Here is a 26422-nt window from a genome sequence, read left to right as displayed (position 1 = left end):
CTAGAAACTGGTGGGAAACGTATGCCTTGTCATCTGGGGGTAGGTGGACGATACTGTAGTGAATTTTCGTTTCCTGGGGTGATTTGAAGGGCTTCGATTTCCGATTTCTCACTTGTTCTTATAAACTGGAGACAGAGGATCTGTCCCTTCTTATTGTCTCTCAACAGGCAGCAAGAAAAGTGGCTAATATACTTGGGGAAGTGAGCTTCCAGATCTCTAGATGAAGTGGTTAATCCTTCAATTCAGACTTGGAGAGATGCAAAGCCTGGACATAACCAGTAAATCACTCTTCCTAGGAAATGCCTAGCGTGTATTAAACGTACCCCATATTCATGCCAGTTGCACCAAACGGAACCTTTGAGTAACTGCTCAAGTTTCCGGAGGGACGGAGAGGAGACGGAAGGAATTAACGAGGCAGAACAGTATCTCGGCAACTAGAGGAGCTCGACTTCCGGTCTTTTTTCCGGGCGGAAGTGGGCGAAGCGCAGAGGGGAAAACAGCCCTCCTCTCCGATGAAGGAGTACAGTTGAAGAAGCAACGAAGGGTCGAGGAGTCGTTTGTGAGGTGAGTTCCAGGCAGTGGTGGGGTTAGTGTTGCTGCGATCGCTTTCCTGCGGGCTAGACTTCTGGGGTCCTGAGGGAGACAGGGACAGGATTTCGAATTTCCGACTCTCTGTCAATCATTAATAAACCACTCCAGGCGCCCGCATCCCCGGGAGGTAGTCTCCATCCCTCACTTCTTAAGTGTTGGTATTCCACCGGAGGGCCGGGGTTCCCAGGGGAAGGAGGAGACTGTGACTTGGGAGGGTCTAAGGAGTGGGACTTGAGGAAGAAAACCCCCCTTTCCTGGCCTCAGTTTCCCAGCTGTGACGGGGAGGGCGGAGGAGATAGTGCAGTCGCCCGCCGCCGCCTTCTCTGCATCTTTTTGACACCTTCCTTCTCGGGGTTGGTGTAGGCTTTAACCTTTTCCTCTGGGGAGCTCTGGGGTCAGGCTGCCCTGGATTGTCATCCCGATGGTGCTGTTGAGCCCCTGTGAACTTGGGCCTCGGAGGGTTTTACTATGAAAATGTTTAGACTCACAGAGAATAACGTAAGAATCCCTATCGCCTATGGGGCGCTTGGGTAGCTCAGTCGACTGAGCATCCGACTTTGGCTCAGGTCCGGATCTTGGGATTTGAGAGTTCGAGCCCCCTGTCGGACTCAGTGCTGACAGCCAAGAGCCTAGAGCCTGCTTGGGATTCTGTGTCTCCTCTCTCTCCTCCTCCCCCACTTGTGCGCGTGCTCGCTCTCGCTCTCTCTCTCTCTCTCTCTCTCTCTCTCTCTCTCTCTCTCTCTCTCTTTCTGTGTCTCCTCTCTCTCCTTCTCCCCCACTTGTGCGCGTGCTCGCTCTCTCTCTCTCTCTCTCTCTCTCTCTCTCTGTCTCTCTCAAAAATAAATAATAAAAGAGGTGCCTGGGTGGCTCAATGGGTTCAATTAACGACTTCCGACTCAGGTCATAATCTCACAGTCCCTGGGTTCAAATCCCGACTCAGGCTCTGTGCTGACAGCTCAGAGCCTGCAGCCTGCTTCAGATTCTGTGTCTCCCTCCCTCTCTGCCCCTCCTCCACTCATGCTCTATCTCTCCCTCTCTCTCTGACTGAAAAATAAACATTAAAAACATTTTAATAATTAAAAAAAGAATTCCTATCACCTAGGTTTACCAATTATTAATATATATGCCATAGTGGCTTGGCATATTGTTTTCATTAAATGTATAAGGCGTCTCCTACCCAACGTGACATTTAATTCTTAAATATTTAAGGATGCGTGTGTAAAAACTAGGGACATTTTCTTATATGACCACAATACCATTATCACACTTTACAAAAGCAATTGTAATTCTAGAATATTAACTACTGGAGCACCTGGGTGGCTCAGTCGGTTAAGCATCTGATTTCAGCTCAGGTCATGATCCTGCAATTTGTGAGTTCGAGCCCCACATCGGGCTCTGTGCTGACAGCTCAGACCCTGGAGCCCGCTTCATATTCTTTTGTCTCCCTCTCTCTCTCTCTCAAAAAAAACCAACAACCTAGAATATTAACTACTTTACTACTTGATCAGTAATCAAATCCTCTGTCTCATAATGCCTCAGGAGAGCATCATCTGGTGTCTCACTCTTGATTTCTGCTCAAGCCCTGATCTTGTGGTCCGAGATCAAGCCCCGAGTCGGGCCACCCAGGCACCCCAATACTTCATTCTTTTTACAGCTGACTAGAATTCCTCTGCATGAGATAGACTCTATTTTGTTCATCCATTCTTCAATTGATGGCCTTTTGAGTTGTTTCCACTTATTGGCTATTATGATTCATGCACACATTTGTGTGCGAATTTTTGTGTGGACCTGTTTTCATTTCTGTTGGTCGCAGCATTGCTGAATCAAATGGTAACTCTACCTTTAAGCTTTTGAGAAACCTCCAGACTGTTCCAGAGTGGGTGGCCTAGCTTCCATTCCCACACAGCATGTAAGGGTTCCAGTTTCTTGACACGTGTTATGATCTGACTTTTCGGTTGTAATCCTCCTAGTGGGTGTGAACTGGCAGTGGGTTTTTTATTGGATTATTTAAAGTTTTTTTTTTTTTTTTAGTGTTTTATTTATTTCTGAGACAGAGAGAGGCAGAGCATGAGCGGGGAATGGCGAGAGAGAGAGAGAGACACAGAATCTGAGGCAGGCTTTAGGCTCCGAGCCGTCAGCACAGAGCCTGACTCGGGGCTCGAACACACGAACGTGCGATCATGACCTGAGCCGAAGCCGGACGCTTAACCGACTGAGCCACCCAGGCGCCCCGGATTATTTAAAGTTTTATTAGGGCGCCTGGGTGGCGCAGTCAGTTAGGCGTCAGACTTCAGCTCAGGTCATGAACTTACGGTCTGTGGGTCCAATATCCGCATCGGGCTCTGTGCTGACACCTCGGAGGCTGGAGCCTGCTTCGGATTCTGTGTCTCCCTCTCTCTCTGCTCCCCCCCACACATAAGTAAACATTAAAAAATAATAAGAAGTAAAGTTTTATTTATTTATTTAGAGAAGTGTGCCCATGAATGGGGAAGGGGCAGAGAGAGAATCCAAGCAGGCTCTATGCTTTCTGCACGGCTCAATCTCATGAACTGATCATGAACTCAGTCATGACCTGAGCTGAAACCAAGAGTCTGATGTTCAACCAACTGAGCCACTGAGGCACCCCTATTTACTTAGCTTTAAAGATTTTTTTGTTTTACATTTATTTATTGAGAGACAAATACAGAGCATGAATGAGGGAGGGGCAGAGAGAGGAGACACAGAGTCCAAAGCAGGCTCCAGGCTCTGAGCTGTCAGTACAGAGCCCGACGCGAGTCCTGAACCCACGAACCGTGAGATCATGATCTGAGCTGAAGTCGGACACTCAACCGACTAAGCCACCCAGGTTCCCCTTTTTGTATAATTTTTTAAATGTTTATTTTTAGAGAGAGAGACAGTGTGAGCAGGAGAAGGGCTGAGGGAGACAGGGAGACAGGGAGACACAGAATCCAAGGCAGGCTCCAGGCTCTGAGGTGTCAGCACAGAGCCCTACATAGGGATTGAACTCATAAACTATGAGCACATGACCTGAACCAACGTTGGACGCCCAATGGACTGAGCCCCCCAGGCGCCCCTATCTATTTTTTTAAGTGATCCCTATACCCATCGTGGGGCTTGAACTCATAACCCTGAGATCAAGAGTCACATGCTCCACTCACCGAGCCAGCCCGGCATCCTGGTTTTCTGATTCTTTCATTCCTCCTACATTTCTTACCTGAGCAGGTTGCTTTATCTTGAGCATGTCCATGAAGCAGTTGAAGTGAGTGACTTCATCAAACTTGCCTTTAAGTTCATTTCTTTACTTTGAGAGAGAAAGAAAGCTGGGGAGGGGCAGGGAGGGGGGTAGACAGAGAGAATCCAAAGCAGCCTCCGCACTGAAAGCAGAGAGCTGGACTCAGGGCTCAAACCCATGAACTGCGAGATCATAACCTGAGCCGAAGGCAGACACTTAACCAACTGAGCCATCAGGCGCCCCCCAAAGTTACCTTTTGAAAAGCTCACCAGGGCTAGCCTGTCCAAGAACAGCCTCAGGAAGGGATCAGTTAATCCCACGGTGGCCTCTGTTTTCTCAGCTATAAAGTGAGGAGAACCCGCCTCATGAGGTTCCCACAAGGCCTGAACGCATTCAGACGGGTGAGGGGCTTCTCCCAGGGCCCAGAGGACCTAAGTGTTTGAAGGATCTGATGGTCATTTCTAGCCTGCTAGTGCTTTCGTGATTAATGTGTATTGATTGGTTGGGTGAATAATTCATTGATGACATGCCTCCCCCCAGCCCTAGGTTTGGCATGACGTGTCTGAGTCCTCCCAGGTGCAGGGCGGGCTCTGGGACCCAGATCAGAGCCTTTCCCAGACCCATCCCTCCTCCCCCTCTCTGCCCCCAGGGGCTCCTAGCCTGGAGGGGGAGAGACAGAGGGGTGGCAGCTATATTGGAGGGAATTCAGGGCATTATCAGAGCACACGGATTCCCTAATTCAGCCTGAGACACAGGCTTCCCACAGGAGGTGACGCCTCAGTGGAGCCCAGAAGGAAAAGGGGGGACAAAATTTTCCAGAAGGATGTGGAACACACTGGCTGTTCCATTCCACGCTGAGAGTCCAGCACAGTGACTTAGGTTGATGGTCACGGCCACAGACAAACACATGCATGGGTCAGACATCAGCAATTAATTAATTTTTTAAAAGTTAAAAAAGTAATGTTAATGTTTTATTTATTTTTGAGACAGAGAGAGACATGCATGGGTCAGACCTCAGCAATTAATTAATTTTTTAAAAATTAAAAAAGTAATGTTATTTATTTTTGAGACAGAGAGAGACAGCAGAGAGAGAGGGAGACACAGAATCAGAAGCAGGCTCCAGGCTCTGAGCTGTCAGCACAGAACCTGACGCGGGGCTCGAACCAATAAACCATGAGATCCTGACCTGAGCTAAAGTTGGACGCTTAACCAACTGAGCCACCCAGGTGCCCCTTTTAAAATTTTTTAAATGTTTGTTTATTTTTGAGAGAGAGAGTGCAAACTGGAAGGACAGAGAGACACACACACACAGAATCTAAAGCAGGCTCCAGACTCTGAGCTGTCAGCACAGAGCCCAATGTGGGGCTTGAACCCACGAGCCGTGGGATCATGACCTCAGCCAAAGTTGGATGTTTAACCAACGGAGCCCCCCAGGCGCCCCTGCATCAGCTGTTATTAATAGAGAACCTCTGGGGAGCCTGGCTGGCCCAGTCGAAGAGGTGTCTGATTCCTGATTGTAGGGCCATGAGTTTGAGCCCCACGTTGGGCGTAGAGTTTACTAAAATAAAAAAAACTTGAAAAAAAGTAGAGAATCTCAGAAGCTCACTTTTGCTTTTAGGGAACTCTCTAGGTACCGCTTCCATCCCGTCCTATTTCTGTCTGTGATTTCCTTGAATGTAATTAGCTCCTTGGTTTCCTTTAACTCCAGCCTTATACCCCTGTAACGCCTGGCACACCCCTTCTAGGGGGAGGATTGTGTAGCATTCTCTGGGTTCTCAAAGGGCTCTCTGGCCCCACCAAAAGGTTAAGAACCACTGGGTTCTGCGTTCAAACAAACCAACCATAGAAAAAGACAGTTGAGGGAGTCAGTAATTTGAAGTTGTTTTTTTCTTGGGTTTTTTTTATGTTTATTTTTGAGAGAGGAGGATAGAGGATCCAAAGTGGGCTCCGTGCTGACAGCAGAGAGCCCGATGTGGGGCCCGAAGTCACCAAGGGTGAGATCATGACCTGAGCTTAACCAAGGGAGCCACCCAGGCGCCCCAGGGACTCGGTAATTTGAACGCGGGCCAGAGCCATTAGTGTGTAAATGGTATTGTGGTCACGGGTTTTTAAGAGTCCCAAGAGGCCGCGGAGCACTTTGCTAAGTGGCTAGTTTGACTTGAGGGACTGAATTTTTTCAATTCCTTCATTTTAATTAATTTAAATGGAAGCGCCAACCTAGACTGAGTTATTGGAAACCTTGTAAGTGTGTTCGGAACAGAGGCGGCATGCGGATGTGCCTCGGCCGCGGTAAATCACAAAACCTAAATAGAGGTCACGTATCTGCACGGAAAGTTTCGCGTCTGAACCGGAACGTGTTGAAAGAGGAGAACATAATCCAGGTTTTAAAGGCTTTGTCCAGGAAAAAGGGAATGGGTTGGCCTGTGTCCTCAGACTGCCACCCTTTTTCGAGGACTGACGTCTTTAAGAGGGGCTGCTCCACAGCCTGCTTGCCTGGGTTCAAATCCCGGCTCTGCCTCTTCCCAGCTGGGGGGATGCCCTTGAACCTGTTTCCTCCCGCAAAGTGGGGGGCGTGATGATAAGCAGGAGCTGTGATTTCGGAATTTCTCTCTCTGAAATACGAGCGACAGCAGATGGCAGTAGTTCTCTTCTCTAATTTTGAACTTGGCTTTAATGAGGAGACCATATAGCCTTGGTGGGTGAAACGTTTTGGTCTCCGTGTCGTAAATGTCATCAAGGATTCCAGAGAACTTCTCGTTATGTGAGTTCTAGCTATTTGTCTTTGCTGTACTAGAAATGAAAACTGACGTTAAAAAAGGTTTTTAGGGGGCATCTGAGTGGCTCAGTCGGTAAAGCGTCCAATTCTTGGTTTCAGCTCAGGTCATGACCTCGCAGTTCATGGGTTCAAGCCCCGCATCAGGTCTGTGCTGACAGCATGGAGCCTGCTTGGGACTCTTTCTCTCTCCGTCTCTGTCTGCCCCTTCTTCATTCTCTCTCTTTCTCTCTCTCTAAATAAACTTTAAAAAAGAAAAAGATTTTTATTGAGACATAATTCACATAACACAAAACTCATCCATGTAAAGTAATGTGATGTCATCACCACTTACTGATTCTGGGACATTTTCATCACCCCAGAAAGAAACTGGAAAGTCACTCCTCACTTCCCCCTCTCCCACCTGTGGCAAGCTTCGATGTACTCTCTACCTGCGCGGATTTGCCTGTTCTGGACATTTCGTACACATAGAACCCTACACGATATGGCCTTTGGGCCAGCCTTCCGGCCCAAAGCATAATGAAACATCTCTTAAAAAGTAGGCTCCACACCCACTGCGGGGCTTGAACTCAGGGCCCTGAGATTAAGAGTCACATGCTCCACCAACAGAGCCAGCCCAGCGCCCCTGAAACAGACATTTTTAAAACCCAGGGCACATGCATCCAGTTAGCAGTCGGAGCAGTGACAACCTCGCGTGTCACACAGTCTCTGGAAAACTCCATTGTGCACTGTGAGAGAACGAGAGTAACAAGGGCAAACACGTTTCAGTATTACGGAAATATCTTGTGGAACCCTGAAAGTGTCTTAGGAACCCTCCCTAGGGTGCACGGACCTTACTTTGAGAACCGCTGCCCTGGGCAGTGGCTTTGCTTCTAAGCATCCTCTTGTCCATGTGCAAAGTGGTCACAGGCCAGACTTCCGAGAGCAGCTGAGGTTGGACAGTCGATGAAATGGGGACCCAGAGAGTTGGGGCGGGGTCAGGGGCCACGCTGTGTGCTGCGGGACTGGTCCATTAGCGCCTGGCCAAGTTACCAAAAAAAAAGGCTTCCTCTGTGGTTGCTCCTCTCACACTTGGAGGGAAAATGTCTCTGATCGTGGCCATGAAGCCAAAGAGTGTAGAAACCCCTGTCATTGGCCACATGACAAGAAGCCCGGTGCCAAATCCCACGGAGGGTCAGGGCAGTTGACAACTAAGAATAGAGTAGGGAATTTGGCCATGAGGAGGTCAATGCGACCTTCCTGAGTGGCAGCTGGTGGGCTGGGGCGGAAGCCAGAGGGTGGGGGGAGGAGGGCCTGGCAGGTGAGGGAGGGGAGACAGCAGGTGCCTGATGTTTGCTCAAAAGCTTGGGGGTGAGGGGAAGTTGGGGGGGGCGTGGGTCAAATTGGGGTGTTTCAGCAAGGTTAGCTGCTCACGCAGCATGGTGGCCACCGCTGGGGTGAAATGTTTTGTGTCTCGACGGATGGCAGTCCCAAGGGCATATATACCTTTGTCCACACACAGCGGATCTATGTCCATACAGCGACGAACAAAAAATCGGCTTCTGAGAGGAAATCGCCAGTAGGGGGAGAGCGAGATCCGTAGCTCGGAGAGGGAGCGAGGTTTGCGGTCCAAGTTCTGAATGTGAAAGACAAGTTTGAAGGCGACCAGAAGAGAGGAATGAAGACAAAGTTGCTTTTTGCATTTTGGGAGCCCTTGGTTGTATGTCCCTCCACTCCCCCACTCCACCCGGGCCTTCTGGACCTTTCTCTCAACCAGAGAGCCAGAAAAGGGTATTTCCTGAACACCGCCTGAGTGCCAGGCTCTGAGCAGGACTCGGGACTCATTTGGCTGTCACAGCAATCCAGCCCCGACAACTGGTTATCCCTACTCTTTGCCAAATTAAACCCAGGCTCAGAGAAAGGAAATGGCCAGCTTGGGGTCACAACAGCCAGTGCGGGGCCGACCCTGGACTCAGGCCCAGGCTGAAGGTCATCTTGCCCAATCCCTGATCCCGGTAGCCTGCCACCCGCTCGTGTAGCTCTAGCCCTCGACTAGTCCCACCCCGCACACGGGCACCACTCCAACATGCACAATACGTACCCTCTTGTTTGTAAGTATTCCTTAAAATGCACTATCTTGGGCGCCTGGTGGCTGAGTGCAGGAGTTACACATCGACTCTTGATTTTGGCTCAGCTCATGATCTTGTGGTTTGTGAGTTTGAGCCCCATGTCAGGTTCCGAGCTGACGGTGCAAAACCTGCTTGGGATTCTCTCTCTCCCCCTCTCTCTCTGCCCCTCCCACGCTTGCTTGCTCTCGCTGTCTCCCTCTCTCTCAAAAATAACTAAAAAATAAAATCTGCTGCCTTACACACATGTAGATTGGTAGTGGTCCTGTTTTCTCTTTTTTATCTTATCTATTTATTTTATTATTTTAGAGGGAGTATGTTCACATGAGCAGGGGAAATGGGGAGAGAAAAAGAATCTTAAGCAGGCTCCATCCACACTCAGCACAGAGTCTGACTCAGGGCTTGATCCCATGACCCCGAGAACATGACCTGATCCAAAATCAAGAGTCCGATGCTCAACCGACTGAGCCATCCAGCCCCCTCCCTTTTCTTTTTTATTTTTTATACCCAGTATTGTCTTAAGATCCACCTGTGACACCTTGCGTGTCTCTAGTGGGTTGCATCTCACAGCTGGGTCGTCTCCAGGATGGCGTGTCACTTCCCATTCTCCCAGGGAGGGACGTCGGGTGACTTTGACTCCCCTTTGGTATAAATAACCCTGTTGCGGACATTCTTGAGCGTGCTCCTTGTGGCTGTCTCTGAGGATGTCTCCGAGCCACGTCACCCACGTGCAGAACTGCCTCTACTTACCTTGCTGAAGTCCACCAGCCTGGGTTCCAGGAGGCTGACCCTGGCCACGCTTCCCACTGAGTTGCCTTAAGGGCCCTGCAGCCTGTCATGTGTCCCCACCAAGCCCTGGTCTCATCGAGCTTTTCGAAGTTTCGCCCGCCAGCCTGATGATAGGTCTAAAGTGCCATCTCACTGTGGTTTTCACCTGAAGAGAGCTGGATTGTCTTTCCATACGCTCATTAGTCTTTGAGCTGCTTCTGTAAATTGGCCCTTTCACACCCTTTGTACATTTTCCTGTTGGGGTGGCTGTTTTTTCCTTGTTGATTTGCCAGAACCCCATGTACAGTCAGTTCCACTAGAACTCCTGTTTTGAAAATGTGAATTCAGGGGCACTTGGGTGGCTCAGTTGGTTAAACATCCGACTTCGGCTCAGGTCATGAGCTCACAGTTCATGAGTTTGAGCCCTCCATGGGGCTCCTCACGGGTGGTGCAGAGCCTGCTTCGGATTCTCTCTCTGCCCCTTCCCACTCATGTTTTCTCTCTCTCTCTCAAAATAAATAAGTTAACTTTAAAAAAACGTGAATTTATCCCAGTGCAGTCAGTCGCATTTGGAAACAATTGGACCATCATGCAAATTTCCCCTTTGCTTACATACGCTTTCACTCGCTCAGGCGAGAGAGGGGGTGAGCCCAGAAAACCGCACTCCGCTGCAGTGAGCCTGTAGGCATCCACAGAGCACCCGCACGCATGCATCCCCCCACACCCCAATCAGAGCGTCTCCGTGTCTGTCTGTAAGGAGCCCCACCCAGCCTATCTGCGGCCAGAACTTCTTTGGATTTCAGAGAGCCCTCCTTCGACCGCCTCCGAGTAACTCACACGGTGCACCCCCTCCGATGCAGGAGCCGCAAGCAGAGTGTGGGTCATTTTCCAACGTAAAATGCCGTCTTTCTTTTTGGAGCGTGTGGGTAGTTCTTAACCAGTCAATGTGTGTAAAACTGTCCTCCGCTCTGACCACCCTGTTTTCCATCTGGCGAGGCCAGGAGAAGGTCCGCTCTGAGGGCCTGTCCTCCCCGGGGCCTCCCTCCACCACACCCCTGCAACTGTCCCCTCCTCCTCCCTCCCAGGATGACCCGGCACGGCAAGAACTGCACGGCGGGGGCCGTCTATACCTACCACGAGAAGAAGAAGGACACAGGTACTGGGTTGGGGAGGGGGACAGACATGTCTTGAAGACGCTGTCTCGCTTTGCACCTCCAGTTGTGTCTTCTGGTCACGTCTCTTCCCCCTTACCCCACCCCCCGCCGCCCTGCCCAGTGGTCACGACCGGAGGATTAACAGCCCACCTGATCCCGCACCCCCGCAGCGGGGGCCTGTGGACGTGAACTCATCCGAGGCTCCCAGCTACCCACCGAGGAAGGAATCACTTCTGTCCTGGCCGTGTTCCAGGGGCAGAAACAGGCCCAGAGAGGGCCAGGCCCTTGAGTCTGGTCCGAGGCGAGTCAGCCATGAGCCTCTCTGCCCACCTACTTCAGGGACAGTCTGTCTGTCTTTCTGCCACTTACTGTCTGGATTAACACCTTCCCGAGGGTTTTGCACTCACAGCTGGACTGCTTGTTTCTCGGAGTCCCCCCTGCACTCCCCCCCCATGCAAGTTGTCCCTGTGCCTTTCTCTCGGGGTGTGGTGAGGGGCACGTCTCCTGTCCCTCCATCCTTCTGCTTCTGTCTGTCCCCAGCGGCCTCCGGTTACGGGACCCAGAACATTCGACTGAGCCGGGATGCTGTCAAGGACTTCGACTGCTGCTGCCTCTCCCTGCAGCCCTGCCACGACCCCGTCGTCACGTGAGCGGGGGCGCCTGCGGGCCTGTAACCCCTCGGAGCCTCGGTGTGCTCATCGGGCACATGGGCGCCATCCTAACACGTTCCCGGGGGTGGGGGAGGAGCACACCCGTCTCGGAGGGCAGGGCCCGCGGACCATTGCCTGGGCCGGAATAGCAGCTTGCGTGCGTAGCGCTCGCCAGTCCCCGCCTTGTGGTCCGGCAGAGGCTTCGGCGAGATCATGGGCACAAGGTGCTTAGCCCGGTGACTAAACACGGGCTCAGTTTACAGGTCTGTTTTACAGACCTAGTGACGAGAGCAGACTGTGGTTCAGGGTCCCCGAGGCCACAGTCTGGAAGAACTCACAGAACTCAGAAAGGTGGTTAGAGTCCGGGACGGCTTATTACGGTACAGAGATGGGGAGAGGCACGTGGGGCTGCGCCCAGGAGGGACCAGGATGGAGCCTCCAGGTGTCCTTTCCTAACAGAGTCACACAGGCAGGACTAGTCTCCCAGCAAAGACACGTGACAGCACCACCCACCCAGGGAGCTCGCTGGACCCCCCCCCCCACACTGGGCCCAGGGATTTTACTGGAGGTTGGTCAGGCCCAGGGCAGGGAGCTGACGCTTCTCACCCCGTCCTGTCCTTACAGCCCAGACGGTTACCTGTATGAGCGTGAGGCAATCCTGGAGTACATCCTGCATCAGAAGAAGGAGATCGCCCGGCAGATGAAGGTGATGGGGCTGGGGGCACGGCGGGGGGGGGGGGGGCGGGTGGCTTTGACCCCCAGCTCCCAGGCAGAGCTGCTCTGGGCTTCCTAAGTTCCTTTTCCCTCTGAGCCTTTGCTGATGCTGTTCCCTCTGCTTGGTGCACCCTCCCCTCCAGCTTCTCCTGGTTAGATCCTTCTCGTTCTCCAGATGTCCGCCCAGGCATCACCTCCTCTGATCTCCTGCTGGTCCAGGGCCCCCAGGGTCTGTCCTTGCACCTCTTGTGACTCTGCTCTGCCTATGGCTGACAGGTGTCCGCCTCCGCCACTAGATGGCAGGCCCCAGAGGCAAGCAACAGATCTTTTGCCCACCTCAGGTTCTCCATGAACACTTGCTAAATTGACTGATGTCACCTCACCTCCCTGGGCCTCGGCTGTACTGTCTCTAAAATGGACTGACGGCCAAATCAAAGGGTGCTGCAGGGCATGTGCGAGATGCTCACAGATCAGAATTCTCAAGGCGGTTACTCGGAGCCATGCCCACTTTCCATGGGTGAACTCATTTTGTGGATGGGGGGACCCCGCTTATCGCTGTGTTTTGGGTGCAGCTGGTCTGGCTCTGTCCTTTTCCTGCCGGGCTTCCTAGAGCTCCAGAAACACTAAAAGTCAGGTTGTGTTTTTTTCTTTTTTTTAAATGTTGATGTATTTTTGAGAGAGAGAGAGGCAGAGTCTGAATACAAGCAGGAGAGGAGCAGAGAGAGACACAGAATCTGAAGCAGGCTCCAGGCTCTGAGCTGTCAGTACAGAGCCCAATACGGGGCTCGAACCCACAAGTCCTGAGATCATGACCTGAGCCGAAGTTGGACGCTTAACCGACTGACCCATCTAGGCGCTCCCTTTTTTTCTTTTTTTAAAGTTTATATGTATTTATTTAGAGAGAGAAAGCGAGATCGGGGGGAGGGACAGAGAGAGGGAGAAAGAATCCCAAGCAGGCTCCTCACCGTCAGTGTAAAGCCTGAGATGGGGCTCAAATTCACGAACCCAAACGTGGGAGATCGTGACCTGAGCTGCAATCAAGAGTCAGACGTTTAACCCACAGAGCCACCCAGGCGCCCCGACAGTTAGATTCTTGTTGTCTTGAGTAAGTGGCTTTTGTCTTGAGTCAGTGGCTTTCCCTGTGCCCGTAACGTCTGTGTGGTCTAGTGGCCGCCTGGTGCTCCCTCCTCAGGATGACCCGGGGCAGTCCTAGGGCCCAGCACAGCGTCCCTGCACCTCCCCTCACCCATACCACTCACACTCATGGATCCGTGAACGTTCGTTGCTTCCTACCCTTCTGGAACCGACTTCTAGTGCAGGACAGGGGCTGCAGTACCTACCCTGTAAAATCAATACAGTTCGGCCCACAGGTACCTCTGTCGAGCGCTCGCTATGTGCCAGGCAGAAGTGTTTCTGGAAATCATCCTGTGTAACCCAGTGAGCCTCCAGGGTCAGTCGCCATTGTTAGCCTGTTTTACAGATGAAGAACCTGAGGCCAGGAGGAGTCATAGCACTTACTGAAAGCCACAGAGCTCATCAGTGACAGAGGCAACATTTCAGCTCTGGCCCTCTGTCCCCTGCCGAGCTGCTGACCGCTGTGCTGCCTAGGAACAGAGAAGCCACTGAGTCCCAAACCAGCTACCTGGGACATGACTCAGTGCTCTGCAGCAGGGGAAGGGCCGAGCAGAAGGAGCCGAGCTGCCCCACAGATTACAACACCCAGTCATTTAAGCATCTGACTGCGGCTCAGGTCCTGAGCTCGAGCCCCATGTTGGACCCTGTGCTGACAGTCCAGAGCCTTCCTGGGATTCCCTCTCTGCCCCTCTCCCACCTGGGCATGTGTGCGCGCCCACACTCTCTGTCTCTCAAAATAAACTTAAATAACTTAAAAGGATTCACACTCAGGCAGTTACAAGCCTCTACTAACTGCCTCTGCCAGGATCGTCCCCTGTGTAGGCCTCAGTTTGCCCATCTGTGAAATGGGAAGAGCCACCCTCAAAGCCCACAACCCACAGGAAGATGCCAAGCCCACTTTCTGGCTGGCTGTCCACAGGCCTATGAGAAGCAGCGGGGTGCCCGGCGTGAGGAGCAGAAAGCGCTGCAGCTGGCCGCGGCGCAGGACCAGGTGCGCGGCTTCCTGGAGAAGGAGGCGGCCATCGTGAGCCGGCCCCTCAACCCCTTCACGCCCAAGGCCATCCCCGGGGACAGTCCAGGTGAGGGGGAGCGCATGCGTGGGGGTCTCGCAGGCCGGGTGCCCCCCTGGGTGCAGCATCCGAGCCCTTCTTCCTCCTGCAGACGATGCGCGACCCGGCTCCAGTGCCGGCCCCACAGGCAAGGACAAGGACAAAGCACTGCCCAGCTTCTGGATCCCGTCGCTCACCCCCGAGGCCAAGGCCACCAAGCTGGAGAAGCCTGTGAGCACCCCCAGCACCCTGCGCCCGATTGGCAGAGGGCCAGAACCCCCAGTGTCCGCAGCGCCTCCTTCCCTGCCCGGGACCCCCTTCCTCCCTCCACCCGGCCCCAGCCCTGCCTGCTGACCCTGCCTTCCCTCTGCCCTGCGCAGTCGCGCACCGTGACCTGCCCGATGTCCGGGAAGCCGCTGCGCATGTCTGACCTGACACCCGTGCGCTTCACGCCGCTGGATAGCTCTGTGGACCGCGTGGGGCTCATCACGCGCAGTGAGCGCTACGTGTGCGCTGTGACCCGAGACAGCCTAAGCAACGCCACGCCTTGCGCTGTCCTGAGGCCCTCGTGAGTCACCTGGGGAGGACAACCTGGGGACCTGCAGGGCCGGGCCAGGCTTGGGGAGTGTGGCTCTCCCTCACCCAAGCGGGGCCTCTCTGATCGGTGTCCCCCACCCTCACTCTCACCGCAGGGGGGCTGTGGTCACCCTGGAGTGCGTGGAGAAGTTGATTCGGAAAGACATGGTAGACCCCGTGAACGGGGAGAAGCTGACGGACCGGGACATCATCGTGCTGCAGCGGGTGAGCGGTGACCCGCCTCCTCCATGCCCCGCCCCCTCCTCTCCCTACTCCCACACCTACTTCCGGATCCCGCCCCGCCTCCTCCATGCCCCCGCCCCCTCCTCCACGCCCCATTCAGGCCTTTCTAGCCAGGGTCCTGCCTCAACTTGAGGGCTTAAGATAGGTCCCCCACAGGAGCCCTGCATCCCCACCTGTCTCCACCTTGACCTTGTCCCCACCTCCCCAGGGCGGGACAGGCTTCGCGGGCTCCGGAGTGAAGCTGCAGGCCGAGAAGTCCAGGCCGGTGATGCAAGCCTGAGTGCGCAGGAGACCGAATAAACAGGCTTGGACTCACTGGCCCTTGTGGTGCCTTCAGTGGCCTCGCGGGAGCTCTGGGGCCACACAGGGAGCCCCCCCCCTCCCCGGGCGTGCACCTGCTGCCATGACCCCAGTGTGAAGCGTGGGCTAAAGTTACGTTTAAGGTGGTCCAATGTTAAGAGCAAAAGCCAAACCGAATCCAACACGCCCGGCTTTAAAACTGGGTAAGAGTAGCCAGAAGTCAAGGCCTGAGCCGCGACCATCGGAAGGCTCCGCTTTAACAGGCTAAGTAGAAATCCGGCTGCATCTTTTTGAGCTGTGCCAAATTCAAAGCCCAGGAGATGTCCAGAAACGTCTCTCTCGAAGTCCAGGGTGGTGAGACGCCCAAAGGAAACAAAATCCAGTGAGAGAGAGCAGCTGGCAGTCAGGAGCCCTCCTCCCTGACCCTTGACCGCCAGAAGGCCAAGAGCAAGAAGAAAGCCCTCCGTCCAGAGGCGCCGTGGGACGGGGGCGGCCAGTACCTGCAGGTGTGGGGAGCAGTGGGTGCAGGGGGGAGGAGGCCGTAGAGGGTGGGCCCTTCTGGTCGCATCGGCTTGCAGAGGAGCACCTGGCCAGCTCTTAGACCTTTTTGCTGGGGGGGGGGGTTCTCCACTTTTTAAAAACTTATTTTTTAATGTTTATGTTTGAGAGAGCCCGGGGGCGGGCAGCAGGGCAAAGACCGGGCTCTGAACCCGTGAGCTGTGAGATCATGATCTGAGCCAAAGTCCGACGCTTAACCCACTGAGCCCCCCAGGCGCCCCTAGAGCTTTGCTTTTAATGACCACCGACTCACCCTGGGCAGCCGGCCAAGTAGAGCATACAGTCAAGCAAAGGTCAAGAAGACTTCACGCTCCTGCCTCCCAGAGGGATGCCTAGGTTCTGTCTTCCGGGCCTTTCTTCACGTGTGTGCTCACGAGTTTTCTCAACCACCCTGACATCTCCGCGCACATACTGTTGTGTTCAGTGAACGGCCTCCACCTTTTCACTTCCTTGCTCTCTGGTGAAGCCCCTGTCTGGTGCAGGACAGGGTGGAGCATCTTTCTGCAGAGGAAGGTTCTAGTAGGAGGGTGGGTAGTATGATCCTTGCACCCTGGGGACCCCCCTGCAAATTCAGCATTGTCTCCCCCAGAACCTTCTAGGACCTTCCTTTGATCCCTAAGGGCCCTCATGCCCTGTTCGTAGGACCCCAGTCCCTGGAAACGGGCCCACTTGCTGCTGACATTCAAGGGGAGCCCTTGCCGTCTGGGGCTGTCGATCTACGGTCCCCTTGAGTCTGGGCCACAGGCCTGGGAGAAGGATGCTTGTACCCATTTCACAGAACAGCCCGCTGACTCTGATTAGATGCACTTGCCCAAAGTCATGCTGCGCAAGGCTGTAGCAGAAGCCAAGTTCACTTAGAAGTCAGCCACCTCCAGAGACCTCCCCCTTCCCCAGCCCCGCCCTTCCTCCCATCTTCTGTGCCCCCCAGGTATTCCCCCATTCTTACCCCATAAACCTCCCTCCTTACCGAGCTCCCAGCCAACCCCGTCCTACCTAGAACCTTTCAATCACCGCTTGGTTGATCCCGGGTTTCAGCACCAAAAAAAAAAAAAAAAGTCACCCCTTGGTCCCTGAACACCCCCAATCTTCAGCCTGTTTTATTTTTTAAGTTTTATTTATTATTTTGAGAGAGAAAGAGAGGAGAGGGGCAAGAGAGAATCCCAAACAGGCTCCATACTGTCAAACCTAGAGATCATGACTGACCCGAAACGGGACACACAACCGACTGAGCCACCCAGGCACCCCATCAGCGTCTAAATTGTTTTTAAAGCTTATGTATTTATTTGGAGAGGGGTGGGGAGGGGCAGAGAGAATCCCAAGCAAGCTCTGCACCCACCATCTGCACGGAGCCCAGCGAGGGGCCGGAACTCACGACCTGCAGGATCCATGACCTGAGCCAAAACCAAGAGTCAGACGCTTAACCGACTGAGCCACCCGGGTGCCCCTCAGCCTCATAATCGCCCACAACCACCGCTGGGACCCTCCAGTTTTCTCCCAGCCTCCTCGGGGACTCCCGCCCTGTTCCCATGTGTTCAGGCCGCCCCGTGACCCGCACAGCACAGAAAAGCTTCCAGGATTCCCAGTGTTGTACCTGTGTTTTCACAAGGACCCCAAATCCCACTGATCCTTGGGCCCCTCAAGACCCCCACTGTGGGGAGGAAGCAGGGGGTGTGTCACGGTCAGTCCAAGAAAGTAGTTTCCTTTGAGGTTTCAAAGGTGACGGGGAGGAGCAGGTGAAACCAAAGGTCACCTTTTCCCAGCACCGGGCCCCTCGACACTGGCCGCCCCTTTGACACTGGTCGTGAGGTCAAGGGCAAGAAAGAGGTGGGGCGCGCCTGCAGGGGCCCTGCACTTGCAAACACTTGTAATTCTTAAGGTTTTTAGTCCTCTATGTTTTTAAATGTTCATTTATTCATTTTGAGAGGGAGAGCAGGGGAAGGGCAGAGAGAGGAACACAGAACCCCAAGCCGACTCTGCATCGTCAGCACGGAGCCCTGCTGAGGTCTCGATTCCTCGAACCGCGAGATCATGACTGAGCGGAAATCAAGAGTCAGATGCTCAGCCACCCACGTGCATCTGATGTCGGCTCAGGTCATGATCTTGTGGTTCATGAGTTCGAGCCCCCTGTTGGGCTCTGTGCTGACAGCTCAAAGCCTAGAGCCTGCTTCAGATTCTGTGTCCCCCCCGCCCCCAATCCTCACCCGCTTATGCTCCGTCTCTCTCTCACTCAGAAATAAATGTTAAAAAAAACTTTTTTTTTTATGTTAAAAGGGGGAGATTTCACGTGAGTCAGTTTTCATTTCCCTTTTTAAAAAAATCAAATTAGGGGGCGCCTGGGTGGCTCACTCCATTGAGTGGCCGACTTCGGTTCAGGTCCTGATCTCACAGTTTGTGGATTGGAGGCCTGCATCCGGAGCCTGGAGCCTGCTTCGGATTCTGTCTCTCCCTCTCTCTCTGCCCCTCCCCTGTTGTGCTGTCTCTCTGTTTCTCAAAAACAAATAAATGTTAAAAAAAGTTTAATAAAAAATCAACTTAGTGGGCGCCTAGGTGGCTTAGTTGGTTAAGCATCTGACTCTTGATTTTGGCTCATGTCAGGATCTCACAGCTCATGAGATGGAGCCCCGAGTTGGGCTGCGAGGTCACAGCCCAAAGCTTGCTTGGGATTTCCTCTCCCTCTCTCCCTGCCCCTCCCTGTTCTTTCTCTCTCTCTCAAAATAAATTAATTTAAAAAGATTTATATCATTTTAAAAAACCAACTTTGGGGCGCCTGATAGGCTCAGTAGGTTAAGTGTCTAACTTTCGGTTTCAGCTCGGGTCATGATCTCACGGTTCGTGGGTTCGAGCCCTGCACTGGGCTCTGTGCTGACAGTGCAGAGCCTGCTTGGGATTCTCTCCCTCCCTCTCTCTCTACCCCTATCTGATTGCACTTTCTCTCTCTCTCTTAAAAAAACAAAAAAACAACAACCCAACAAAACCGACCATGCCTAGGTATATTCCCAAGAGGACTGAACATTGGTCTGTGCAAAAACTTCCACATGAACGATCCTAGCGGCGCTAGTCACTTTACACGGAAAGTGGAAACAACCCAAATCTTTCAAATGCTGAATGCAGACACAAAACACGGCATATTCACACAGTGAAATATCATGCAGCCATGGAATGGATGAAGGGTGATACCTGCCACCGGGGGGATGGACTTTGAGAACCAGCACGCTGGGGCAGCTGGCTGGCCTCAGGCAAAGAGTGCGCGAGACTCCTGATCTCAGGGTCATGAGCTCAAGCACCACGTTGGGTGTAGAGATTCCTAAATAAATAAACACAACAACACGGTACACTAAGTGAAACACCGACACAAGAGGTCACGTAATGTATGATCCCTCTTATATAAGAAGTCCAGAATAGGCATATCTTTTAATTTATTTTTAAAAATTTTAATGCTTATATCTTTGAGAGAGTGGGAGCAGGTGCAGGGGGAGCGGGGGCGGGGGGAGGGAGACACAGAATCGGAAGCAGGCTCCAGGTTCTGAATGGTCAGCACAGAGCCCGACGTGGGGCTCGAACTCGGGAACTGAGAGATTATGCTCTGAGCCAAAGTCAGACACTTAACTGACTGAGCCCCCCAGGTGCCTCAGGAACGAACTTTTTTTTGGAACCGCGCTGGTAGGCATGGAGACGAGCAACAATTTGGCCATACCCAGTAAAAGCTAAAGATATGCCAACTCCATGACCCCACAATCTCCACTGACGCGCACGCCCCACAGACGCACAAACGTGCTCTAGAAAACATGAACTAGGGGGCGCCTGGGTGGCTCAGTCGGTTGAGCATCCGACTTCGGCTCAGGTCATGACCCAACAGTTTAGTTCATGAGTTCGGGCCACATTGGATCCCCCTCTCTTTGTCTTCTCCCCCGCAAAATAAACAAACAAACACTTAAAAAGAAAGAAAAGAAAACAAGAACTAGAATGTTCCCCGTACAGGGCGCCTGGCTGGCTCACTCAGAACTCTTAATCTTGGGGTTGCGAGTTCCAGCTCCTCATTGGGTGTAGAGATTATTTAAATTTTAAAAAGCTTAAAAAAAAAAAAAAAGACTGAAAACAGCCTAAATGTTGGTCACTGGAGAACTGGTTAAATCTTTGTGGTGTGAACTGAAATAGTCTTCAAAATATTTCCTTAATGACCTCAATACAAAATAAATTCGGGGCGCCTGGGGGCTCAATCAGTTGAGCGCCAGCTTCAGCTCAGATCATGATCTCGCGGTCTGTGAGTTCAAGCCCGGCCTCGGGCTCTGGGCTGACAGCTCAGAGCCTGGAGCCTGCTTCCAATTCTGTGTCTCTCTCTCTCTCTCTCTCTCTCTGCCCTTCTCCAACTCATGATCTCTCTCTCTCTCTCAAAAATAAATAAAACATTAAAAAAATTTTTTTAAACAAAAAGTTAAGTGGAACAAGAAAGGTAGAAAAAAAACCAACATTGTTGGTCATCTGCTCTTCTTTCTATTAAAAAGAAAAACAGTTTGTACATATTTGCCTAAATCTATGTAAATTCTCCCTGGAAAGAAACACTGGCTGCCTGTGAGGAGGCGAACTTGGTGGCAGAAAGACTCGTTTTTAGCCTGCAACATCTTGTACGTTTAGAATTTTGTATCCTCTGAGTACACAGCCAAAATTTAAAAATAAAATGTACAAGAGACAAAAAAAAAAAAAGCCCAAACTGGGGACAGGCACTAAGGGTGACAAGGCGCAGGATATCTTTCTGTAATAGGCTGTTCTGTATAAGTAATTTGTTGCTGTGTGTATTATTTTGATTTAAAAAAAAGTTTCCAAACATGTAGCCACAAGAAATCTACAAATTTGCACTACTTTCATAAACCAGTTCTCCACTTGCAGCCACTAGGGGGCAGTGCGCCACCATAATTAAAAGCTTAGATTCAGAAGCGGACACCTGAGTGGCTCAGTCTGTTAAATATCGGGTCATGATCTCACAGTTCGTGAGTTCAAGCCCCACATTGGGCTCTGTGCTGACAGCTCAGAGCCTGGAGCCTGCTTAGGTTTCTGTGTCCCCCTCTCTCTCTGCCCCTCCCCAGGGCTCTCAAAAAATAAATAAGGATTTTAAAAGCTTGGATTCAGGCATACTTGGTTTCAAATCCTAACCCTACCACAGATAATGATGATAAGCTCTAAATAAAACAGAAAACAATTATCCAAAGGCACTGAATAGTGAACAAAACCAGGCAGAAAGTGGAGGGTAATTGACAAAAACAAAAGGCAGTGCTGGGTTTCTCATTGATATAGCCAGGGGGTAGGTTCTAGTCAGCCAGAGGGGCAGCTAATACACTTCCTTGCTTGAAGCACCAGATGACAGGAAAGTAAGGGATAAATCCTGGAAATACGAGGGGAGGGCACTCCAAAATTTTTATAAAAACTCTGCTTGGGGCGCCTGGGTGGCTCAGTCAGTTAAGTGTCTGACTTCGGCTCAGAGCATGATCTCACAGTTCGTAAGTTCAAGCCCCATGTTGGGCTCTGTGCTGACAGCTCAGAGCCTGGAGCCTATCTTTGGATTCTGTGTCTCCCTCTCTCTCTCTCTGACCCTCCCCTGCTCGTGCCGTCTCTCTCTGTCTCTCAAAAATAAATAAAAAACATTAAAAAAAAAAAAAAAAGCTCTGCTCAAATATCTCCCTGACCCGGAACCACACCTGCATGGGGTATACTCCAGGAACCCCAGCTAAACCTAAAAAGTGAGAACGTCAATGTGGGGTACAAATTTCATAGGAGGGAGTTTTACAGAGATTACAGTTTGAGTTTAACCAAGCTAATTGTTTGCTGAGAAAATCATCATCCTTATCCTCCTCCTCCTCCTCCTCCTCCTCATCAACTCTTCAAAGGAACATATCTGACTCCAGAGTTTCCACAGCGTATCCAGGATACACTCTAACATTACTCAAAATGGAAACAAATAGTAAAATACGACCCATTCTCAAGAAGAAAGGCAGTAACCTAGGACCAACACCCAAATGACCCACATATAGGAATAAAAAAAAAAAAAAGATTTAAATAATCACTGTTATAACTACGCTCAAGAACCTAAAAGAAAGTATGTTTCTAGGGGCACCTGGGTGGCTCAGTTGGTTGAGCATCCAACTTTGGTTCAGGTCATGATCTCATGGTTGGTGAGTTTGAGCCCCACATGGGGCTCCACGTTGACAGTTCAGACCCTGCTGCAGATCCTCTGTTTCTCTCTCTGCGCCTCCCTGACTAGTGCTCTTCCTCTCAAAAATAAACATTTTAAGAAAGTACGTTTCTAGACAGAAATCTTGGAGAAATAAAACAATAAAAAATAATGGAACAGAAATTCTAGAATAAGTAAATAAATTTAGCAAGTTCACGGTACACTAGTTTAATATACAAAAACAATTGTATTTTATATTGTAGAGACAAGAAATTAGAACATGAAATTTAAAAAGAACTTCACTTACCATAGCATAAAAACCATAAACTACTTAGGGATAAATTTAACAAAAGAGGTAAGACCTTTATTCTGACAACTACAAAACTGACTGCTGGGAGCAACACCTGTATCACTGGAGAAATATACTATGTTCATGGATTGGAGGATTTACCATGTCAGGATGCCAGCTCTCCCCACATTGGCCTATCGGTTTACAGTCTCACCCTGGTTATTTCCATCTCTTTCCCCCAGAACGAAAACAAAAATCATCAAATATGGGGAGTCTATGACTTGACCTGGAAAGATTTTCTTTTCAATTTTATTTATTGTTTTAATGTTTATTTATTTTTGAGAGAGAGTGAGGCAGGGAGGGAGGGAGACAGAGAATCCCAGGTGGTCTCCACTCTCAGCACAGGCCTGATGAGGGACTCAAACGCACAAACTGCAAGATCGTGACCTGAGATGAAATCAAGAGCCAGATGCTCAACTGACCGAGGCGCCCCTTCTTTTCTATTTTAGTTGCTTATGATTTTTTTATAAATGGGCTTTATTTTTCAAAGATTTTATTTTTAAGTATTAAAAGTTTTTTTAATGTTTATTATTGGCAGAGAGAGACAGAGCATGAGTATGGGAGAGGCAGAGAAATGGGGAGACACAGAATCCGAAGCAGGCTCCAGGCTCTGAGATGTCAGCACAGAGCCCGACGCGGGGCTCGAACTCACGAACCATGAGATCATCGCCTGAGCCGAACTTGGTTGCTTAACCAACTGAGCCATCCAGGTGCCCCTTAAGTATTTTTAAGTAATTGGGGGTAGACCCAGTGTGGGGCTCAAACCTACAACCTCAAGATCAAGAGTAGCATGCTACATCAACTGAACTAGCCAGGTGCTCCTAATGGGCTTTATTTATTTATTTCTAAGTTTACACGTTTATTTTGAGAGAGAGAGAGAGAGAGAGAGAGAGAGAGAGAATGAGAGGGAGAGGAGAGGAGTAGAGACAGGGAGAAAGAGAATCTCAAGAGTTGGTTGCTTAAGTGACTGAGCCACTCAGGTGCCCCTAGGCTATATTTTTAAGAGCAGTTTTGGGCCGGGACACCTGGCTGGCTCAGTTGGTGGAGCATGCTGCTTTTGATCTTGAGGTCATAAGTTTGAGCCCCACAATGGGTGTAGACATTACTTAAATAGATAAAACTTTTTTTTTTTTAAAAAGAGCAGTTTTGAGTTTAAGAAAATAAACGTATAAAGCATTCCCATACATACCCCTTTACCCCACCCCAGTTTCCTCTCTTATTAACATCTTTTGAATTTTTTCTTTTTAATGTTTATTTTTGAGCAAGAGCAGGGGAGGGGCAGAGTGAGAGGGAGACAGAGGATCCCAAGCAGGCTCTGCCCTGAGACTGGAGAGCCAGATGCGGGGCTCGAACTCACAAGCCGTGAGATCATGACCTGAGCTGAAGTGGGACCCTTAACTGACTGAGCCACCCGGGCGCGCCCACCCCACCCTGCCTTAATTACAGTTTGTGTTAGTGTGGTAATTTGTCATAATTGCTAGGCCAACATTGATACATTATTATTAACTAAAGTGCATGGGTACCTTAGGGTTCAGTCTGTGTGGTACACCCTAGTGACTCTGGTGCTGTTTGAGCAGGAGGGACAGAGGGACAAAGGGGGAATAAGGAGAGGGAGAGAGAGAGAGAGAGAGAGAGAGAGAGAGAGAGAGAGACTCCCAAGCAGGCTCCAACCCAGCGTGCAGCACGACACGGGGCTCGATCCCACGACCCCGGAATCATGACCTGAGTCAAAATGAAGAGTTGGACACTCAACTGACTATGCCATTTTGACAAATGTATAATGACATTTATCCAGCATTACCATATCATACAGAATATTTTAACTGCCCTAAAATCCAGAGAATATATATATATATATATATATATATATATATATATATATATATCTTTTTTTTTTTTTTTTAAGAGAGAGAGTATGAGTTTGGGAGGTGCAGGGAGGGGGACAGAGAATCTGAAGCAGGCTCCACACTGACAGCAAAGAGCTCAGTGCAGGGCTTGAACCCAGGAACTGCGAGATCGTGACCTGAGCCAAAGTCAGAGGTTCAACTGATGACTGAGCCCCCCAGGCGCCCAAGGAATATATTTTTTAAGATTTTATTTCTAGGTAATTTTTATACCCAACATGGGGCTTGAACATACAACCCGGAAATCAAGTAGTCACATGCTCTACCGACTGAGTCAGCCAGGCTCCCCAGTCAGGGGAATTCTTTTTTTTAATAATTTTTAAAATATTAATTTATTGGGGCGCCTGGGGGGCTTAGTTGGTTAAGCCTCCGGCTTCGGCTCAGGTCAGATCTCACGTTTGTGGGTTCGAGCCCTGCATCGGGCTCTGTGCTGACAGCTAGTTCAGAGCCTGGAGCCTGCTTCCGGTTCTGTGTCTCCTTCTCTCTGCCCCTCCCCCTTTCATGCTTTGTCTCTATATCAAAAATAAATAAAACATTAAAAAAATTGTTTAAAAAATGTTTTATTTATTTTTGATATAGAGAGAGACAGAGGATGAGAGGGGAAGGGGCAGAGAGAGAAGGAGACACAGAACCAGAAGCAGGCTCCAGGCTCTGAACTAGCTGTCAGCACAGAGCCTGACGTGGGGCTCAAACCCACGAACGTGAGATCTGACCTGAGCCGAAGTCGGATGCTTAACCGACTGAGCCACCCAGGCGCCCCTAAAACATTTTTAAAAAATTAAAATATTAATTTATTTTCGAGAGAGATACACAGGTGCAAGCACAGGAGGGGCAGAGAGAGAGGGAGACACAGAATCCGAAGCAGCTCCAGGCTCGGAGCTGTCAGCACAGAGCCACAGTGGGGTTCGCACGCATGCACCCTGAGATCATGACCTGATCTGAAGTCAGACACCTAAACGACTGAGCCCCCCAGGGGCCCCAGGGGAATATTTTTAAAGTAAGCTTTGAATTGAAGTCTGTTATGCATTAAAGCACAATGAATTTTTACAGGCTGAACACCCCGGGAAGAGTACTACCCAGACCAAGTTCAGCCCCCTGCACCCCGCCCACTCCAGTCCTCCCCACCAAGCAGGTGTCTATCCTGATCCCTAGGTTAGTTTTGCTTCGGTGTAACATTTTTTTTTAATGGTTTTTATTTATTTTTGAGAGACAGAGAGAGAGAATGCGAGCAGGGGAGGGTCAGAGAGAGAGGGAGACACAGAATCTGAAGCAGGCTCCAGGCTCTGAGCTAGCTGTCAGCAACAGAGCCCGACGCAGGGCTCGAACCCATGAACTGTGAGATCATGACCTGAGCCGAAGTCGGACGCTTAACCGACTGAGCCACCCAGGCGCCCCCTCGGTTTAACATTTGTGACGTCCCTCCTCTGTGCCGTTGGGGGACTTCAGATCATTCTTTTTTAAATTTATTTTGAGAGTGAGAGAGCGCACAAGCAGGTGAGAAGCAGAGAGAGAGAGAATCCCAAGCAGGCTCCGTCCTCAGCACAGAGCCCGATGTGGGGCTCGATCTCACAATCATTGAGACCATGACCTGAACCGAAGTCGAAGTCAAATGCTTAACCGACTGAGCCACCCAGGCGCCCCCGATCATTCTTTTTCGTTGCTGTGACATCCCCGGGGTGAAGGCCCGTGTATTTACCCCTTGTCCCGTGGGTGACCACATGGGCCGTTTCCGGTTTGTGCCTATTACGGTTAAAGCTGCTTCTTACATGTCCCTCGGGAGCTCTAGCGGAGCATGTAACCAGGGGTCTCGAAGGGCTGCACGAGGAACAGATGCCTGTAGCGTCCGTCCTGCCCCAGCAGAGCTGCAGAGACCCAAGTGGGCCCACATCCACTCTCTGACTCAGGACCCTCCGCGAGCTCCCAGCTCCGACTGTAAATTCTGTCCCCGCTTCTCTGGGTCTCTGCCTGTAGCTATCTTGTCCCACCTCAAAGGGACCCTGACGACCGTGCACAGCTCCCCGTTTGCCCTCACCTTTCCACCTCTCCCCTTCGCTGACTCCATTCCAGCCCCAAGGGCCTCCTGGCTGACTCACCCACACGGGGCACACACTGGCTTCGGGGCCTCTGGTCTTGCGGTTCCCTCTGGCTGGCTGGCCCTC

General features: G+C 51.1%; 1 protein-coding gene across 1 annotated transcript; it reads left to right on the top strand.

Moving 5' to 3' along the window:
• The first annotated feature begins 450 nt into the window (after nucleotides 1-450).
• Nucleotides 451-15307, top strand: NOSIP (nitric oxide synthase interacting protein). Its single transcript, XM_029925614.1, has 9 exons — nucleotides 451-564; nucleotides 10555-10625; nucleotides 11164-11269; nucleotides 11898-11979; nucleotides 14041-14200; nucleotides 14283-14401; nucleotides 14551-14738; nucleotides 14863-14971; nucleotides 15198-15307. The coding sequence occupies exons 2-9, from the start codon at nucleotides 10556-10558 to the stop codon at nucleotides 15267-15269; spliced, it is 906 nt and encodes a 301-aa protein (XP_029781474.1). The 5' UTR covers nucleotides 451-564; nucleotide 10555; the 3' UTR covers nucleotides 15270-15307.
• The last annotated feature ends 11115 nt before the right edge of the window (nucleotides 15308-26422 follow it).

This window comes from Suricata suricatta, chromosome 16 (assembly GCF_006229205.1).
Source record: "Suricata suricatta isolate VVHF042 chromosome 16, meerkat_22Aug2017_6uvM2_HiC, whole genome shotgun sequence".
NCBI classification, from domain to species: domain Eukaryota; kingdom Metazoa; phylum Chordata; class Mammalia; order Carnivora; family Herpestidae; genus Suricata; species Suricata suricatta.
The sequence above is the reverse complement of the archived record's forward strand: the minus strand, read 5'-3'. Positions and strand labels throughout refer to the sequence as shown.

Bases quoted from the DNA above. Each gene is read 5' to 3' on its own strand.
- NOSIP (XM_029925614.1), top strand. From the start codon at position 10,556: ATGACCCGGCACGGCAAGAACTGCACGGCGGGGGCCGTCTATACCTAC. The intron at 10,626-11,163 runs GTACTGGGTTGG...GTCTGTCCCCAG, and splicing joins CGAGAAGAAGAAGGACACAG to CGGCCTCCGGTTACGGGACC. The intron at 14,972-15,197 runs GTGAGCGGTGAC...CCACCTCCCCAG, and splicing joins ACATCATCGTGCTGCAGCGG to GGCGGGACAGGCTTCGCGGG.